The sequence below is a fragment of the Scyliorhinus torazame genome, chromosome 11 (assembly GCF_047496885.1).
Source record: "Scyliorhinus torazame isolate Kashiwa2021f chromosome 11, sScyTor2.1, whole genome shotgun sequence".
Taxonomy (NCBI): Eukaryota; Metazoa; Chordata; class Chondrichthyes; order Carcharhiniformes; family Scyliorhinidae; genus Scyliorhinus; species Scyliorhinus torazame.
This window is the reverse complement of record NC_092717.1, coordinates 164,910,980-164,923,865: the sequence shown is the minus strand read 5'-3', so window position 1 is coordinate 164,923,865 and position 12,886 is coordinate 164,910,980. Positions and strand designations below refer to the sequence as shown.

The following is a 12,886-nucleotide window of genomic DNA, read 5'->3' as shown; positions in this document are numbered from 1 at the left end:
GAGGGATTGGCGGAGGCCGTGTAAAACATGAGTGTCAAGATGTCTCCGAGTTTTTTGCTCGTATATTCCCGTATTAGTGGAAAGAGTAGCCACTTGCCCGGAGCATCAGATGTGACAGTCTATGAAGTGTATCCTTCCACGACCAATGTCCTGCACACTTGAGCAGGGATTTCCCAGTCCCACCATGGCGGGACCCACCATGGGCAAATCAGCAGCCCAGCCAAAAGTCCATTGATGCTGGAAAATCCCACTCATAATCTTTCACTCTAAACAGGATGGAAGAAAACCTCCCCTTATCTGTTCAGCAACTCCCTGAGATGCAGCAAAGTGCTCTCCAACTATTAGTAATCAGGGATCCGTAGATGGGCTGAGAGAAGGTAGATGGAGAAAGGGCAAACGGGAGTCGGGACCCTGCTCAGCGTGATCCCACTTGTCATCACTTGAACAACACACCTTCAAGTCAGAACTCCAGAGGCTGCCTCCAGACCAGATGGCTGCACCGACCTTTGCACAGGTACAGTAGGAAGGCCTCTCAGGGGCCCCAAAATGCAGAAGAATTATGTCACAGCTGCCAGAGTAGGCAATGAGCAGCCTGCCTCTAGGTCTGCTGCAACCACAGTGGGTAGTAGCACATGGAAGTAAAAGGGAAAGAGAGGCTTTTTAGTTCACAGAATCGCGTAATTGGTACATCACAAAAGGAGGCTATTTGGCCAAATGTGTTTGCATCATCTCTCCAAATAAGCAATTCATCTAGTGTCTTCACCCTGTAAGCCTACACATAGAACATAGAACATTACAGCGCAGTACAGGCCCTTCGGCCCTCGATGTTGCGCCGACCTGTGAAACCACTCTAAAGCTCATCTACACTATTCCCTTATCATCCATATGTCTATCCAATGACCATTTGAATGCCCTTAGTGTTGGAAAGTCCACTACTGTTGCAGGCAGGGCATTCCACTCCATTACTACTGTCTGGGTAAAGAACCTACCTCTGACATCTGTCTTATATCTATCTCCCCTCAATTAAAGCTATGTCCCCTCGTACGAGACATCACCATCCGAGGAAAAAGGCTCTCACTGTCCACCCTATCCAATCCTCTGATCATCTTGTATGCCTCAATTAAGTCACCTCTTAACCTTCTTCTCTCTAACGAAAACAGCCTCAAGGCCCTCAGCCTTTCCTCATAAGATCTTCCCTCCATACCAGGCAACATTCTGGTAAATCTCCTCTGCACCCTTTCCAATGCTTCCACATCCTTCATATACGGCGACCGGAATTGCACGCAATACTCCAAATGCGGCCGCACCAGAGTTTTTTCTTCCTTTTCCGATAGCAGTCTAATTCCCTATTGAATGCCTTAATTGAGCCTGCCTCCACCACACTCTCAGGCAGCACCTTCCTGACATTAACAATTCGCTCCCCAAAAGTTTTTCCTTGTGTTGCTTTTGCTTCTTGAGGCACTATCAATTACGACGAGACGAGAGTAGAGAGTAATCGAGGCTTTATTAAGCAGAGATGTGTTGCCCCCTGCAGCTGCTGCCGAATTGGCTGCAGCTCGGTGAGCACACACATTTATACTCCGCCTACTGGGTGGAGCCAGCAGGCAGGGATCTACCCCCGTACCTGTAGTACAGGAGCCTTACCGTATTACCTCTCATATACGTATTATACAAACAGTGGTGACTACCACGTTCACCCCCTGTTAAAAAAGAGTCCAGAGGGGATGGTGGAAAACTATTTACATGGTATGTGAGCATTTTTAAAAACTATTTACATTGTATGTGAGCATTTTTAAAGAGTACAGTTTGGCGAAAGTTCACAAATTTAGCCGGTCGGGTGCCTTGATCCTCCGTTGTGAGCGCCCCAGTCCCGGTGGTGAAGCAGGCGCCGGCTTGGTCGCCTGTGACTCTGGGAGTGTGTAGTCCTCATCCTCATCCCCGGGTGGAACCAATGGGAGGACGGATCGTCCTGGAGCGGGGGCTGTGGTGAGGTGCGCAGGTGGGAGGGTGGGTGGCGCCGGGGCAATTGGAGGGGGGGGGGGGGAACCAGCTGGTGCCAGGTCCCTGAGGGAGACTGTGTCTTGGTGGCCGTCGGGGTACACCATGTAGGTGTACTGCTGGTTTGCATGTAGCAGCTGTACCCTTTCGACCAACGGGTCCGCCTTGTGGAGCCGCACGTGCTTGCGGAGGAGGATGGGTCCTGGGGCTGCCAGCCACATTGGGATCGAAACCCCGGAGGTGGACTTCCTAGGGAAGGCAAGGAGACGTTCATGGGGGGTTTCATTAGTCGCAGTGCAAAGTAGCGAACGGATGGAGTGGAGGGCGCCGGGGAGGACGTCCTGCCAGCGGGAGACCGGGAGATTTTTAGACCGTAGGGCCAGCAGGACGGCTTTCCAAACCGACCCGTTCTCCCTCTCCACCTGCCCGTTTCCCCAGAGGTTGCAGCTGGTCGTCGTGCACGAGGCAATGCCCTTGCTGAGCAGGAACTGACGCAGCTCATCACTCATAAAGGAGGATCCCCAGTCGCTGTGGACGTAAGCGGTGAAACCGAACAGGGTGAAGATACTGCTGAGGCCTTTGATGACTGTGGCAGACGTCAAATCGGGGCATGGGATGGCGAAGGGCAATCTGGAGTATTCCTCAACCATGTTCAGGAAATACGTGTTTCGGTCGGAGGAGAGGAGGGACCCTTTGAAATCCACGCTGAGGCGTTCAAAGGGACGGGAGGCCTTCACCAGGTGCACTCGGTCTGGCCGGTAGAAGTGCGGTTTGCACTCCGCGCAGACCTGGCAGTCTTTGGTGACCGTCCTGACTTCCGCAATGGAGTAGGGTAGGTTGCGGGCCTTTATGAAGTGAAAGAACCGGATGACCTCTGGGTGACAGAGACCATTGCGTACGGCCCGGAGTCGGTCCACTTGAGCGCTGGCACATGTACCTCGGGATAGGGGATCGGGGGGCTCGTTGAGCTTACCGGGGCGATACAAAATCTGGTAATTATAGGTGGAGAGCTCGATCCACCACCTAAATATTTTATCATTTTTGATCTTGCCCAGCTGTGTCTTATTGATCATGAAGGCAACCGACCGTTGGTCAGTGAGGAGAATGAATCTCCTGCCGGCCAGGTAATGCCTCCAATGCCGCACAGCTTCAACGATGGCTTGGGCCTCCTTTTCGACAGGTGTGCCGAATTTTGGAGGCATGGAGGGTGCGGGATAAGAATGCCAGGTGTCTGCCTGCCTGATTGAGGGTGGCGGCCAGAGCGACGTCTGATGCATCACTCTTGATTTGAAAGGGGAGGGTGTCGTCGACCGTGTCCATCGCGGCCTTGTCGATGTCGTCCGTGATACGGGTTGAAGGCATGGTGGGCCTCAGCCGTCAGGGGGAAAACTCTGGAGTGTATGAGTGGGCAGGCCTTGTCCGCATAGTTAGGGACCCACCGGGCCTAGTATGAGAAGAACCCCAGGCATCGTTTGAGGGCCTTGGGGCTGTGGGGGAGGGGGAGTTCCATGAGGGGGCACATGCGATCGGGGTCGGGCCCTAGAAGACCGAGACCCCATTAGTGACGCCTAAGGGAACCCTAAGGAAGTGGTAAAAACGGCTGTCTGCTTCGAACGCAGGGTATTGGCGGTCCGCCTTTCGGATGGGGAGCTGGTGGTAGGCAGATTTCAGGTCCACTGTAGAGAAGACCCGGTACTGTGCAATCTGATTTACCATATCAGATATGCGTGGGAGGGGGTACGCGTCGAGCTGCGTGTACCGATTGATGGTCTGACTGTAGTCAACGACCATCCTGTGTTTCTTCCCAGTCTTTACAACTACCACTTGGGCTCTCCAGGGGCTGTTGCTGGCCTCGATGATGCCTTCCCACAGCAGCCGCTGGACCTCCGACCTGATGAAGGTCCTGTCCTGGCCACTGTACCGTCTGCTCCTGGTGGCAAGGGCTTGCAATCCGGGGTGAGGTTCGCAAACAGGGAGGGCGGGTCGACCTTAAGGGTCGTGAGGCCGCAGACGGTGAGGGGTGGTAGGGGTCCACCGAATTTTAGAGTTAGACTTTGGAGGTTGCACTGGAAATCCAGGTCGAGGAGCAAGGCAGCACAGAGGTCAGGGAGGATGTAGAGCCGGAAGTTGCTGAACTCTATGCCCTGGACGGTGAGGGTGGTGATGCAGTAACCACGGATCACCACGGAGTGGGATCCAGAGGCCAGGGAGATTCCTTGGGTAACAGGGTGTACCACGAGGGAGCAGCGCCTTAGCATAGCGGGGTGGATGAGCTCTCCTTGCTCCCGGAGTCGAGAAAGCAAGATGTCTTGTGGCCATCGACTTTCACCGTCATTGTCGCGGTTGCGAGGTTGTGTGGCCGGGACTGGTCGAGCGTGATGGAGGCGAGCTGCGGCTGGTGTTGGTGGGCCCCGGGCTGGTCGACGGCAGTTGCGGGTGATGAGCGGCCAGATGAGGTGCCCGACGAGCAGGGGTCCTGAGGCGCCGTCCAAAATGGCGCCGAAGATGGCGGTGCCCATGGGCCACACGAGGTCTGATGGGGGGGGAAGGTGACGGCGCCCATGGGCTGCGGGGCCGAAAATGGCGGCGCCCACGGGTTGCACGTGGGGGGTGCACGTGAGCCTGGACACAGCGGCGATCGACCGGGCCTGGCACACCGCAGCAAAATGCCCCTTCTTCCCGCAGGTCTTGCAGATTGCACTCCGCGCCGGGCAGTGCTGCCGGGGGTGCTTTGTCGGCCCGCAGAAATAGCACTTGGGCCCCCCAGGGTTTGCTGGCTGCTGTGCGCCGCAGGCTTGGGGTTGGCTGGGGGTGGCCGCTGGTGGGACCCACGATGTCCATGAGGGGGGCGCCGTGCAGCCGTGGGCGTACGCTTGTACATTACGGGAGGTTACCGTTAGTGAGGTTGCGAGTTTCTTGGTCACCGCGATGTCGAGCGTACCCCCTTCTGAGAGGCGCTGGCGGATGTACGCCGACCCTATACCCGTAACGAAAGCATCCCTGATTAAGAGTTCAGTATGTTCAACGGCCGAAACTGCCTGGAAATCACAGTTCCTCGCCAGGGCATGCAGGGCTCGCCATAAATCGTCCAATGACTCACCGGGGAGTTGTTGCCGCGTAGACAGGAGGTGCCTGGCGCAGAGTTTGTTGATCGACCGGATGTAGCTCTCTTTCAGAAGCGTCATGGCCTCAGTGTAGTTGGGCGCATCCCAGATAAGGGGAAAAATATCGGAGCTCAACCGTGTGTACAGCATCTGGAGTTTCTGCGCTTCTGAGGGTTGTTCTGTCGCTGATCCGATGTAGGCTTCAAAGCAAGCTAGCCAGTGGTCGAAGGCCGACGTGGCGTTGGCTGTTTGAGGGTGCAGCTGCAGGCGATCTGGCTTGATGCGTAGGTCCATCGCTGTAAAATCTCTTCTTAATAAATTGAGGCACTATCAATTACGACGAGACGAGAGTAGAGAGTAATCGAGGCTTTATTAAGCAGAGATGGGTTGCCTCCTGCAGCTGCTGCCGAAATGGCTGCAGCTCGGTGAGCACACATATTTATACCCCGCCTACTGGGCGGAGCCAGCAGGCAGGGATCTTCCCCCGTACCTGTAGTACAGGAGCCTTACCGTATTACCTCTCATATACGTATTATACAAACAGTGGTGACTACCACACTTCTTGTGCCACTTACTTTAAATCTGTGCCCTTCATTTTCGATACCTTTCACGAGGGGGAACAGTTTCTCCCTTTCTACTCTGTTCTGACTCAGCTTGATTTTGAATCCCTGTCTCAAATCTCCTCTCAACTGTCTCTTCTCCGAAGAAAACTGTCCCAACTTTTCTGATCTATCTTCATGATTGAAGTTTCTCATGCCTGGAAACTTATTTTCTGCACTCTCTCTAATGCCATCACATCTACTCTACTCCCTGTACACACACGACTGCGTGGCAAAACTTGGTTCCAACTCCATCTACAGGTTTGCTGACGATACGACCATAGTGGGCCGGATCTCGAATAACGATGAGTCCGAATACAGGAGGGAGATAGAGAACCTAGTGGAGTGGTGTAGCGACAACAATCTCTCCCTCAATGCCAGCAAAACTAAAGAGCTGGTAATTAACTTCAGGAAGCAAAGTACTGTACACACCCCTGTCAGCATCAATGGGGCCGAGGTGGAGATGGTTAGCAGTTTCAAATTCCCAAGGGTGCACATCTCCAAAAATCTGTCCTGGTCCACCCACGTCGACGCTACCACCAAGAAAGCACAACAGCGCCTATACTTCCTCAGGAAACTAAGGAAATTCAGCATGTCCACATTAACCCTTACCACCTTTTACAGATGCACCATAGAAAGCATCCTATCAGGCTGCATCACAGCCTGGTATGGCAACTGCTCGGCCCAGGACCGCAAGAAACGTCAGAGAGTCGTGAACACCGCCCAGTCCATCACACAAACCTGCCTCCCATCCATTGACTCCATCTACACCTCCCGCTGCCTGGGGAAAGCGGGCAGTATAATCAAAGATCCCTCCCACCTGGCTTACTCACTCTTCCAACTTCTTCCATCGGGCAGGAGATACAGAAGTCTGAGAACACGCACGAACAGACTCAAAAACAGCTTCTTCCCCACTGTTACTAGACTCCTAAATGACCCTCTTATGGACTGATTTCATTAACACTACACCCTGTATGCTTCATCCGATGCCAGTGCTTATGTAGTTACATTGTATATGTTGTGTTGCCCTATTATGTATTTTCTTTTATTCCCTTTTCTTCTCATGTACTTAATGATCTGTTGAGCTGCTCGCAGAAAAATACTTTTCACTCTACCTCGGTACACGTGGCAATAAACAAATCCAATCCAATCCAATCCAATCTTTCTCACAGTGGAGCTCCCAGGCCTGGACTCAATACTCCAGCTTAGGCCAAACTATTTCTTACACAAGTTTAAAAAACCTCTTTGTTCTTGTGCTCTATGCTATATTAACCACGTTCTCAACCTGCCACTTTTAATAACTTATGTACATAAATATGTAGGTTCCTCTGCTCCTATGCCCCCTTTAAAATTGTACCCTTTGTTTTATATTGTCTGTAGAAGTATCTATAAAAGTCTATAGCAAAGTGATAGAAGGTGTCATTAATACAGCAATAGAACGGCACTTATTCATTGGTAGAGAACTGACTTGCGTGATTTTAGCAATGTGTCTGCTTTAATGTATTGGAAAATGTAAATAACTCATGCACTTTATTTCAAATCTCCCTGTTAAAATCCAGAACTGAGCAGGGTCAAGTTGGGGTTTCAACATGCCTACTTTTTTCTTTGGAAATTTAACCCAAACCTGTGCCCCTCCAGCTCTTGGCCAGTTAGAATCTGCCCAAGGTTTCACATATTCATCAATTCCTGTATTAGTATAACTGTATTTCACGTAGATGTTCCCACACCTTTGAAGAACAGATTTGTTGGTTCCCCCACTACGTTCTATCCATAATTCAGCGAAGAAGGAAGAAATACAATTTTCTTCGTATTTGTATATCTAGTGCTATCTAAAAACCACTAAAATGCTTATCTGATTGGACTTTAATCAATATTATATTCCCTTGTCTCCACAGGAGTGTGACCAACAGATGATATATGACATGCTGCTCAGGCTGAACTCGGTTGTATATTTGCCTGGTGATTTTGTCTGTAAGAAGGTAAACTTAATTTTTCTCATGATTGTCAAATGCGCCTAATTAAATTGAATTGGGCCTATATTTCAATCGTGCATAACATTGTGTTCAGAATTCGCGTTGAAGCTAAATTATAAATATCTGAAAAAAGTGAAGCTTGCCAGTCTCCCTTTACAAAGATATTTTAGAATTATATGTAATTATGGAAATTTGATAATTGAATTACATTATAGACATGTACTAGAGACATGCAAAGACTGTCGGAAGCATTTGTTGTCAATGTAAATTATTATTGGCCATCTTAATTAAACATTATTAGAAAAGTGGCTTTAATGCAGAATTTCACAGGCAGCAAAAAATAATTCAAGCCTCCAAGTTCTTCTTTCTCTTTATTACTATTTAAAATGTAAAGTAGGTGCTTTTGTTTGTCACAGTTTTTTCTGGCATGTTGATAATTACACTCTCACATCTGGCTATGATGCTTGCAATTGCCTTTCCTGTCTGGAATCTGGACTGTCTCTTGTGAGATCACGGCCGCAATTTAATGGCCACGTTGTGCGTTAAGCGAGAGCGCAATGAGGCTCAGTCAAGGTAACGTTACATGCGGTTGTCTGGGGTATAGGATCTGGGGTCCAGTGATCAGGGGCCCCTGAAGCAGGCTGTGCATGGTGTGCATGACGGGGAGTGATGGATGGAATGGGGGGGAGAGGAGAGATGGGAGAACATGGAGGGTCCCGGAGTGGATGATACCGCTGGTTGTTAGTCTCAGACCCTCGCCAGTCCCTTACAAATATTGCATGGGAAGGACGATATCGTGGACCAGCAGAACATTCCCTAGTGTTTCTGATGGCAGGCCAGGTGGCCATCCGCTGGAGAAGGCAGCGACAGCAGCATCGGCAGAGGCTTGAGGCTGCGGCCCATGTGCAGGGCCCCGCCCCACACGCTGAGGACCCGGCCGTCCATCAGGCTAGGGAGGGACCCAGAGGTGGAGATCTGCAATGGCCCAAGGTGTACAGGCGTCGCTGGTTTTTTGAACAGATGGTGGGTAGCACGTGTCGCAGGAGGCTTCGCTTCAACAAGGGGATGGTGCAACACCTGTGCCACGTCCTTGCGCACTTGGCACCACGTGGAGGAGGAGAATACCCACTCCCAGTGGCCGTCAGGATCACCGCAACCTTGAACTTCTACACCTCAGGATCATTCTGGAGGACCTTTGAGCCATCTCACAAGCTCCGGGCTGATGCTTGATCAATAACTCCTGAGATGAGATTGGAGACAATTGAAGGCTTTATTGCACTAGATGTTTCCCCCAGCAGCGCAGGGACAGAATGCAGCTGCTGGGGAGACTCAGGCTCTTATACTCCGCCTTACTGGGCGGAACCAGCAGACAGGCTTCACCAATGAAAATGGTAGTCTCAGGTACCTCCCACACCAATGGTCTTACAGCATTATTCAGGGTACCGTAATACCCCTAATACCAACTACTATATTCACCCCCTGTTAAAAAAAGACTCTGGCGGGGGTGGTGGTCTTGCGTTATACAGTGGTAGAGGTGTAGGTTATGGTGGTACCCGGTATACATTAACACAGTGTTTTGCCTCGTTACATGTCGCAACTATTTACAATAATTGTTTACAATCAGAGTGAAGAAATTAGTCGATCGGGGGCCCTGGTCGTCCTCTGCGATCGTCGTAGCTTCGGTGGTGATGCAGGCACCGGCTCGGGCATCCGTGGCTCCGGGAGCGTGGCTTCGGCTTCTTCAGCAGCTTCATCGCCCCTAGATGGGACCAGTGGAATGACCGATCCACCTGGGAAGGGGGCGGCTGTGGGATGCGCCGGTGGGAGGGAGGATGGGGTCGGTAGTGGAGGTGCGGGTGGGGATCCAGCGGGCGCCAGGTCCCGTAGGGAGACCGTATCCTGTCGGCTGTTGGGTATGCCACGTAGGCGTATTGAGGGTTAGCGTGCAGGAGGTGGACCCTCTTGACCAATGGGTCCGTCTTGTGTGCCCGCATGTGGTTGCGGAGCAGGATGGGTCCAGGAGCTACTAGCCAGGTTGGGAGCGAGGTCCCGGAGGAGGACTTCCTAGGGAAGACAAGGAGACGGTCGTGAGGGGTTTGGTTGGTTGTGGTACACAGCAGTGATCGGATGGAGTGGAGAGCATCCGGGAGGACTTCCTGCCAGCGAGAGGCAGGGAGATTCCTGGACCGTAGGGCCAGTCGGACGGCCTTCCAGACTGTTCCGTTCTCCCTCTCCACCTGCCCGTTTCCCCGGGGGTTGTAACTGGTCGTCCTGCTCGAGGCAATGCCCTTGCTGAGCAGGAATTGACGCAGTTTGTTGCTCATGAAGGAGGACCCCCTATCACTGTATATGTAGGCGGGGAAACCGAACAGCGTGAAGATACTGTGGAGGGCTTTTATGACAGTGGCTGCGGTCATGTCGGGGCAGGGGATGGCGAATGGGAACCGGGAGTACTCGTCAATCGCGTTCAGGAAGTACGTGTTGCGGTCAGTGGAGGGGAGGGGCCCTTTGAAGTCCAGGCTGAGACGCTCAAAGGGACGGGAAGCCTTTATCAGGTGTGCTTTCTCTGGCCTGTAGAAGTGCGGCTTGCACTCCGCGCAGATTTGGCAATTTCTGGTGGAGGCCCTGACCTCCTCGATGGAGGAGGGCAGGTTTCGGGTCTTAATGAAATAGAAGAATCGAGTGACCCCCGGGTGGCAGAGGTCCTCGTGGACGGCCCGGAGGCGGTCCACTTGTGCGTTGGCACATACGGGATAGGGCATCAGGAGGCTCATTTGGCTTCCCGGGACGATACAAGATCTCATAGTTGTAGGTGGAGAGCTCGATCCTCCACCGTAAGATCTTATCGTTCTTTATCATGCCCCGCTGTGCATTATCGAACATGAAAGCAACCGACCGTTGGTCAGTGAGGAGAGTGAATCTCCTGCCGGCCAGGTAATGCCTCCAGTGCCGCACAGTTTCTACTATGGCCAGGGCCTCCTTTTCAACCGAGGAATGGCGGATTTCTGAAGCGTGGAGGGTCCGGGAGAAGAAGGCCACGGGTCTGCCCGCTTGGTTGAGGGTGGCCGCCAGGGCTACGTCGGACGCGTCGCTCTCGACTTGGAAGGGGAGGGATTCGTCGATTGCGTGCATCGTGGCCTTTGCGATGTCCGCTTTGATGCGGCTGAAGGCCTGGCGAGCCTCTGCCAACAGGGGAAAAACTGTGGATTGTATTAGTGGGCGGGCCTTGTCCACATAGTTAGGGACCCACTGGGCATAATATTGAAAAAATCCCAGGCAGTGTTTCAGGGCTTTGGAGCAGTGGGTGAGGGGGAACTCCATGAGGGGGCGCATGCGTTCGGGATCAGGGCCTATAACTCCATCATGCACTACATGGCCGAGGATGGCTAGACGGTTGGTGCTAAACACGCATTTGTCCTTGTTATATGTCAGGTTAAGGATATTTGCGGTATGGAGGAATTTTCGGAGGTTGGTGTCGTGGTCCTGCTGGTCGCGGCCGCAGATGGAGACGTTATCGAGGTACGGAAACGTGGCCCGCAAACCGTACCGGTCAACCATTCGGTCCATCTCCCGTTGGAAGACCGAGACTCCATTTATGACACCGAAGGGAACCCTTAGGAAGTGGTAGAGCCGCCCGTCTGCTTCGAATGCAGTGTATTTGCGGTCACTAGGGCAGATGGGGAGCTGGTGGTAGGCGGATTTTAGATCCACCGTGGAAAAGACCTTGCACTGTGCAATCTGATTGACCAGATCAGAAAAGCAGGGGAGAGGGTACGCATCGAGCTGCGTATACCTGTTGATGGTCTGACTATAATCGATGACCATCCCCAGTCTTTACAACCACTACTTGAGCTCTCCAGGGACTGTTGCTAGCCTCAATAATACCTTCTTTCAGTAACCTCTGGACTTCCGACATAATGACGGTCCGGTCCTGGGCACTGTACCATCTGCTCCTGGTGGCAACGGGTTTGCAATCCGGGGTAAGGTTCGCAAACAGGGAAGGCGGATCGACTTTGAGGGTCGCGAGGCTGCAGACAGTGAGGGGGGTATCGGGCCACCAAATTTAAAAGTTAAGCTCTGGAGGTTACATTGGAAGTCTAACCCTCGGGGCGTGGCAGCGCAGAGGTGAGGAAGGACATAGAGCCGATAATTTTTTAACTCCCTTCTCTGGACCGTGCGGTTCGCTTTGCAGAACCCTTTGATCTCTACCGAGTGACACCCGGAGGCCAGGGAGATTTTTTGGTTGACTGGGTGGATGGGAAGAGAATAGCGCCTTACCTTATTGGGGTGTATGAAGCTCTCTGTGCTCCCGGAGTCGATCAGGCAGGATGTTTTATGCCCGTTGATGAGCATGGTCGTGGTCGTGGTCGAGAGTGTTCGGGGCCGAGACTGGTCCAGGGTCACCGAGGCAAGTCGAGGCAAAATTTGGATGTTTTCCTTGGGCAGTGTTTGGTCATCCGAGTCGGGGTCCTGAGAGTCCAGCCAAGATGGCGGCGCCCATCCGTCACGCATGGTCCCCGGGGAAAAGATGGCGGCGCCCGGAGGCCGCACGTGGCCCTGGAGAAGGAAGATGGTGGCACCCGCTGGCTGCACGCGGCTCGTGGAGAGAATTGGTGGCGGTCCCGGTTCGCCCCCGGAGACCACGGCGACCGCCCGGGCCTGGCATACTGCCACGAAATGGCCCTTTTTGCCGCACCCTTTACAGATGGATGAGCAGGACAGGCAGCGCTACCAGGGGTGCTAGGCTTGCCCGCAAAAATAGCAGCAGGGCCCCCCGGGGTTGCCTGGCAGTCTCGCAGCGCAAGCTTGTAGGGGTATGGGGGATGCATCGGAGTCAGCCGCGGGGGGGGGTTCCACGCTGCCCAAGGGGCTGCTACGTGGTCAGGGACGTAGGTGCGGGCGTTTTGGGAGGCCACATCCAGGGAGCTAGCAAGGACCCGTGCCTCCTTGAGGCCTAGTGTCTCTTTCTCCAGCAATCGCTGGTGGATTTGGGAGGACAGCATACCTGCAACAAAAGCGTCCCAGATCAAACGTTCTGTGTGGTCGCTGGCCGAAACTTGCGGGCAGTCACAGTTCCTCCCTAACACCAGGAGAGCACGGTAGAACTCTTCCAGCGATTCCCCGGGGATTTATCACCTCGTCGCTAGCAGATGTCGGGCGTAGACCTGGTTTACTGGGCGAATATAGTGTCCTTTCAGCAGGGTCATTGCGG

General features: G+C 53.0%; 1 protein-coding gene across 1 annotated transcript in view; it reads left to right on the top strand.

The window, feature by feature from the left end:
- The window catches only part of cngb3.1 (cyclic nucleotide gated channel subunit beta 3, tandem duplicate 1), a 209,128-nt gene that overhangs the window by 130,572 nt on the left and 65,670 nt on the right, over nucleotides 1-12,886 (top strand). Inside the window, exon 13 of the mRNA XM_072468598.1 lies at nucleotides 7,597-7,680. Within this exon, the coding sequence (XP_072324699.1) occupies nucleotides 7,597-7,680 (84 nt within the window). The remainder of the gene's footprint in view (nucleotides 1-7,596; nucleotides 7,681-12,886) is intronic.